Source organism: Heterodontus francisci, chromosome 34 (genome assembly GCF_036365525.1).
Source record: "Heterodontus francisci isolate sHetFra1 chromosome 34, sHetFra1.hap1, whole genome shotgun sequence".
Lineage (NCBI taxonomy): Eukaryota > Metazoa > Chordata > Chondrichthyes > Heterodontiformes > Heterodontidae > Heterodontus > Heterodontus francisci.
In genome coordinates this window covers 10,892,976-10,900,167 of record NC_090404.1, presented here as the reverse complement: position 1 = coordinate 10,900,167, position 7,192 = coordinate 10,892,976, and the positions used below count along the sequence as shown (strand labels likewise).

Here is a 7,192-nt window from a genome sequence, read left to right as displayed (position 1 = left end):
TGACAGTGATGACTTTTGTAAATTCCTTTTACAGTGTATTAGAAGGGGAAGATTTGCAGACAATTTTATTCTTACTGCACACAGAGGGTTTCTCACCTTCGATCCTGAAGATGCTGCCAAGTGCCAGGGTGAATGTTTACATCCCAGAGAACTGTAACTGAAATAATGTGACATTGTTGAGTCCAGAAGACTGGAGTGCCAAATTGAAAGATGAGCTGCTGTTCCTGGAACCTCCGTTGACCTTCATTAGAACAGTGCAGCAGGCTGAGGACACAGAGGGCAGAGTGGGAGTGGAACAGAGAATTCAGATGACAGGTGACCAGAAGTTCAGGGCCATGTTTGTAAACTGAACGGAGGTGTTCCACAAAGTGGTCTCCGAATCTGCATTTGGTTTCCCTGAGGTAGGATATTAAATTGAGTATAGTTATAGAGTGATACAGCACTGAAACAGGCCCTTCAGCCCACCAAGTCTGTGCTGACCAACAACCACCCATTTATACTAATCCTACATTCATGCCATATTCCCTACCGCATCCCCACCATTCTCCTACCACCTACCTGCAATTTACAATGGCCAATTTACCTATCAACTTGCAAGTCTTTGGCTGTGGGAGGAAACTGGAGCATGCAGTGGAAACCCCACACAGTCACAGGGAGAACTTGCAAACTCCGCACGGGCAGTACCCAGAATCGAACCCGGGTCGCTGGAGCTGTGAGGCTGCAGTGCTAATCACTGCACCACTGTGCTGCCCTGTATATGAAATTAAAGCACATGTAAAAGTGCTGTTGCACCTTAAGGGAGTGTTTGGGGCCTTGGACATTGAGAGGGGAGGAGTTAAAAGGGCAGGATTTACATCTCCTCTGCTTGCATAGGAAGCAAAGTGGGCATTGGATGTGATCAAGGTTTGGACCAGGGTGTCGTGGAGGGATCAGTCCCACCAGAATGCTGGAACAGTAGGGGAAGATGTGTTTGGTGGTGGCATCACACGGGAGGCAGGAAAATGATGGAGGATGATGTGGAGGCTGGTGGGCTGGAAGGTGAGGACAAGGGGAGTCCTATCATGCTTCTGGGAGATGGGGAAGGGATGAGAGCAAAAGGAAGGAGGAGGCTGGAGGGAGCGAGTTAATAAACCCTGGTCAACATGGGGTTCACACACACTGAGTGCAGCCCCAGGTCCCAATATAAAAGAGGGAACATTATCTGGTTTACAAACACCTGGTGTCAGCTTCAAACCCAGAATAAGAAGCTACCGGTCCCATGTTTGCACTGAGCAGGGCAGCAGCTGTGGGGTTTCTCCCAGTGACAGGCCAGGGTTAACAGCTGCCACCTTTATGGGAGGCAATGTGCAGCAGGGCGCCTGCTCGGTCTTCCGGGGCCAGGAAGCAGCAGGAGAGAATGTTGTGAATTTCTATCCTGAACTGACAGTGATGGTTTTTGTAAACTCCTTTTACAGAGAATTCGAAGGGGAGGATTTAAGGACTGGAAATACAAACCAAGCAGCAGATCAAGATCTGACAGAGTCACACGATTCATCAGGACCTGAATATCAAATGTTTGTCTGTTCTGTCTGTGGGAAAAGATTTCAAATATCAGTGTGACTGGAAAAGCACCGAGACACACACACCCGAGTGAGAGTGTTCCAGTGCACTGACTGTGGAAAAAGCTTGAACCTGTTACACAGCCTGAAAATAATTATACCATTAACAGTACGGAGAAGCTGTACACCTGTCTGTGTGTGGACGAGGCTTCAAGTGATTGTCCAACCTGGAGAGAGACAGGGACACTGGCACCACGGAGAAACCGTGGAAATGTGGGGACTGTGGGAAGGGATTCAATTACCCGTCCCGATTGGAAACTCATCGACGCAGTCACACTGGGGAGAGACCGTTCATCTGCTCCGTGTGTGGGAGGGGATTCACTCAGTCATCTATTCTGCAGAAACACCAGAGAGTTCACACTGATGAGAGGCCTTTCAAATGTTCTGACTGTGACAAGAGCTTTTGGAGCAGGAATGACCTGCTGACACACCAGCGCATTCACACTGGGGAGAGGCCGTTCACCTGCTCCGTGTGTGGGATGGGATTCACTCAGTCGTCTATTCTGCTGAAACACCAGAGAGTTCACACTGATGAGAGACCTTTTAAATGTTCTGACTGTGAGAAGAGATTTAAATGGAGAATTGATCTGCTCAACCACCAACGCACTCACACTGGAGAGAAACCGTTCACCTGTTCCGTGTGTGGGAAGGGATTCGCTCGGTCATCCCAGTTGCTGACACATCAACTTGTTCACACTGATCAGAGACCTTTTAAATGTTCTAACTGTGAGAAGAGATTTAAAAGGAGAATTGATCTGCTCTACCACCAACGCACTCACACTGGAGAGAAACCGTTCACCTGTTCCGTGTGTGGGAAGGGATTCAGCCAGTCATCCCGCCTGATCACACACCAGCGCATTCACACTGGGGAGAAGACATTCATCTGCTCTGAGTGTGGGAAGGGATACATTACATCATCCCAACTACTAATACACCAGCGAGTTCACTCTGGGGAGAGGCCTTTCATATGCTCCGTCTGTGAGAAGGGATTCACTCAGTCAGCACATCTGCAGAAACACAAGCGAGTTCACAAGTGACTGCAGCAGTTGGATTCTGCTGTTTTGGCTGCTGTTAATCAGTTGCAGAACTGAACATGTTGATTCTGACAGTTGGGGCCTGTTTCTGCCGATGTTAATAACCCCTATAACTTGGGGTGGCCGCACTGTCCTGTGAAGAGAGATTGGGGAATGTGGGCCTGTATTCACTAGAGTTTCAAAGAATGAGAGGTGATCTCATTGAAACCTACAAAATACTTAAAGGGATAGACAGGGGAGATGCAGCTAAGATGTTTCCCCTGATTGGGGAGTCCAGAACCTGGGTGCACAATTTCAAAATAAGGGGGAAACCACTTAGGACAGAGATGAGGAGAAATTTCTTTACTCGGAGGGTTGTGAATCTTTGGAATTCTCCACCCCAGAGGGCTGTGGAAGTTCAGTCATTGGGTATGTTAAAAGCAGAGATTGACAGATTTCTAAATACAAATGATATAAGGGGATATGAGGATAGTGTGGGAAAAAAGCATTGAAGTGGATGATCAGCCATGATCATATTGAATGGCGGGGCAGGCTCGATGGGCTGAATGGCCAACTCCTGCTCCTATGTTCCTATAATTGGGATGGAGTTTAATATTCTGGAATTTAGTTGATTGCATTCTCAGGCCTGCAGTGTCCCTTTAAGAACTGCTGTCTGTGATATTTACTTAATTCAGGGACTCGCATTAGGAATTAGTTTCGAATACAATGATAAACTTTTGCTCAATCCGATATCTGTGTGATTGATTGAAATGAGACAGGAGGAGATTGGTGTCCGTGACTGTGGGGTTGGTTTATATCAGACAGATGGAGATTGGTGTCAGTGACTGTGGGGTTGGTTTATATCAGACAGGATGAGATTGGTGTCAGTGACTGTGGGGTTGGTTTATATCAGACAGATGGAGATTGGTGTCAGTGACTGTGGGGTTGGTTTATATCAGACAGTGGGAGATTGGTGTCAGTGACTGTGGGGTTGGTTTATATCAGACAGGAGGAGATTGGTGTCAGTGACTGTGGAGTTGGTTTATATCAGACAGGAGGAGATTGGTGTCAGTGACTGTGGGGTTGGTTTACATCAGACTGGAGGAGATTGGTGTCGGTGACTGTGGGGTTGGTTTATATCAGACAGTGGGAGATTGGTGTCAGTGACTGTGGAGTTGGTTTATATCAGACAGTGGGAGATTGGTGTCAGTGACTGTGGGGTTGGTTTACATCAGACTGGAGGAGATTGGTGTCAGTGACTGTGGAGTTGGTTTATATCAGACAGGAGGAGATTGGTGTCAGTGACTGTGGGGTTGGTGTATATCAGACAGTGGGAGATTGGTGTCAGTGACTGTGGGGTTGGTTTATATCAGACAGGAGGAGATTGGTGTCAATGACTGTGGGGTTGGTTTATATCAGACAGGAGGAGATTGGTGTCAGTGACTGTGGGGTTGGTTTGTATCAGACAGGAGGAGATTGGTGTCAATGACTGTGGGGTTGGTTTATATCAGACAGGAGGAGATTGGTGTCAGTGACTGTGGGGTTGGTTTGTATCAGACAGGAGGAGATTGGTGTCAATGACTGTGGGGTTGGTTTATATCAGACAGGAGGAGATTGGTGTCAGTGACTGTGGGGTTGGTTTATATCAGACAGGAGGAGATTGGTGTCGGTGACTGTGGGGTTGGTTTATATCAGACAGTGGGAGATTGGTGTCAGTGACTGTGGGGTTGGTTTATATCAGACAGTGGGAGATTGGTGTCAGTGACTGTGGGGTTGGTTTATATCAGACAGTGGGAGATTGGTGTCAGTGACTGTGGGGTTGGTTTATATCAGACAGTGGGAGATTGGTGTCAGTGACTGTGGGGTTGGTTTATATCAGACAGGAGGAGATTGGTGTCAGTGACTGTGGAGTTGGTTTATATCAGACAGATGTAGATTGGTGTCTGACTGTGGGGTTGGTTTATATCAGACAGATGGAGATTGATGTCAGTGACTGTGGGGTTGGTTTATATCAGACAGGAGGAGATTGGTGTCGGTGACTGTGGGGTTGGTTTATATCAGACAGTGGGAGATTGGTGTCAGTGACTGTGGGGTTGGTTTATATCAGACAGGAGGAGATTGGTGTCAGTGACTGTAGGATTGGTTTATATCAGACAGTGGGAGATTGGTGTCAGTGACTGTGGGGTTAGTTTATATCAGACAGATGGAGATTGGTGTCAGTGACTGTGGGGTTGGTTTATATCAGACAGGAGGAGATTGGTGTCGGTGACTGTGGGGTTGGTTTATATCAGACAGTGGGAGATTGGTGTCCGTGACTGTGGGGTTGGTTTATATCAGACAGGAGGAGATTGGTGTCGGTGACTGTGGGGTTGGTTTATATCAGACAGTGGGAGATTGGTGTCCGTGACTGTGGGGTTGGTTTATATCAGACAGTGGGAGATTGGTGTCAGTGACTGTGGAAATAGCAAGCACTTGGTTCAAAAGCAGAGCAGCAAATTAGTTTTTAAAATTTTCTTCCCAAATGGACGGGTGTCTTTTCCATGCACTTTGTCACGTGTTGATACAGCTGGGACATGGAGGGTCTGATTTACTTTCTGCTCTTCCCTCCTTGAAGATGCTTCTTGAAAACTACCTCTTTGACCAAGCTTTTGGTCACCTGCCCTGATATCAAACACTCCCAGCCCATAATAAGCAGGTTGGTTCCTGGGCACTTCAGTGATGTTATTCAATCTGAGAATCCCAGGGTTTGAGAGCTGGGACATCCTGTCTCAAAACACATCCCACCCTGTTCATACTGAGAATCCCAGGGTGGAGAGCTGGGACATCCTGTCTCAAAAAACGTCCCACCGTGTTCATACTGAGAATCCCAGGGGAAGGGCCAAGCCCCAGAGTGTGGAACACAACTAAGACCAGGGTGTGGGTGATGGGCAGGTAAAGAGGAGGAGAGAGGCTGTAGTGTTGGAGATGAAGGAGGAGGCTGCTAATTCCCAGGGCCAGATCCAACAAAATATTTTGATTGGTGAGTCAAGCAGTGAAGCTAAAATCAAACCAAAGGGAACAAATAAAGATCCAATCTAAGGGAACAACCTGCAGAACAATGGGAGGAAACCAAAATTGTCCCAAAAGTATTCATTGAGCAAGTATGGACTGCTTTTTGTGGGAGTTCCATTTCTCAACTTCTCTAAGCTCCCTCTACACTGTCCCATGAAACACTCCCTAGTAGGTTGAGGAGATGGGTGGGGGGGAGGGAGATAGGGGTACAGAGTAAAACTCTTTCAAGACTGTACATCCACTCCCCGAATGGTGCTGACTCTCGTTGAGTTCAGTTCCATACTCATTGGTTCCTCTCTGTCTCATGAAGATTCACTCTTTTATAGAATGATCAAGTATAATATTTTTATTTTAGAGATACAGCACTGAAACAGGCCCTTCGGCCCACCGAGTCTGTGCCGACCATCAACCACCCATTTATACTAATCCGACACTAATTCCATATTCCTACCACATCCCCACCTGTCCCGATATTTCCCTACCACCTACCTATACTAGGGGCAATTTATAATGGCCAATTTACCCATCAACCTGCAAGTTTTTTGGCATGTGGAAGGAAACCGGAGCACCCGGAAGAAACCCACGCAGACACAGGGAGAACTTGCAAACTCTGCACAGGCAGTACCCAGAATTGAACCCAGGTCGCTGGAGCTGTGAGGCTGCGGTGCTAACCACTGCACCACTGTGCCGCCCAAATTGAAGACATTTGGCCCATCATACCTGTGCTGGCTCTTGGAAGATCTAGATAATAGATCTGGGCGGCACAGTGGCGCAGTGGTTAGCACTGCAGCCTCACAGCTCCAGCGACCTGGGTTCAATTCTGGGTCCTGCCTGTGTGGAGTTTGCAAGTTCTCCCTGTGTCTGCGTGGGTTTCCTCCGGGTGCTCCGGTTTCCTCCCACATGCCAAAGACTTGCAGGTTGATAGGTTATTTGACCATTATAAATTGCTCCTAGTATAGGTAGGTGTTAGGGAAATATAGGGACAGGTGGGGATGTGGTAGGGATATGGGATTAGTGTAGGATTAATATAAGTGGGTGGTTGATGGTCGGCACAGACTCGGTGGGCCGAAGGGCCTGTTTCAGTGCTGTATCTCTAAAACTAAAACATAACTAGTCCCACAACCCTGCAGGCAATGTTAAGATGGATCTGAAACGTTAACTCTGCTTCTCGCTCCACAGATGCTGCCAGACCTGCTGAGTATTTCCAGCATTTCTTGTTTGTTTCAGATTTCCAGCATCCGCAGTATTTTGCTTTTATTTATATCAATATGATGTAAGTGGTAGATGGAAAAGGTATTCCAGTTGGATACTTCTCACACATACTTACCCCTGTGGTAAGGTTGATTGATCAGTGTACTAAACAGATATTTGGGTTTCACTGGTTAGTTAAGCACGCAGAGTACCTGGTAGAGTTTAATAGAGTTCACAAGTGACTGCATGGCTTGGATTCTGCTGTTGTTAATCTCATCCAGAACTGAACCATATTCATTCTGACAGTTGGGATTTGTTGCTGATGTTAATAACCTCTAT

At 47.1% G+C, this 7,192-nt stretch overlaps 1 protein-coding gene across 1 annotated transcript; it reads left to right on the top strand.

Moving 5' to 3' along the window:
- The first annotated feature begins 1,760 nt into the window (after positions 1–1,760).
- Positions 1,761–6,070, top strand: LOC137349044 (zinc finger protein 239-like). The gene has a single exon (XM_068014320.1). The coding sequence runs from the start codon at positions 2,078–2,080 to the stop codon at positions 2,633–2,635; it is 558 nt and encodes a 185-aa protein (XP_067870421.1). The 5' UTR covers positions 1,761–2,077; the 3' UTR covers positions 2,636–6,070.
- Positions 6,071–7,192: the final 1,122 nt, after the last annotated feature.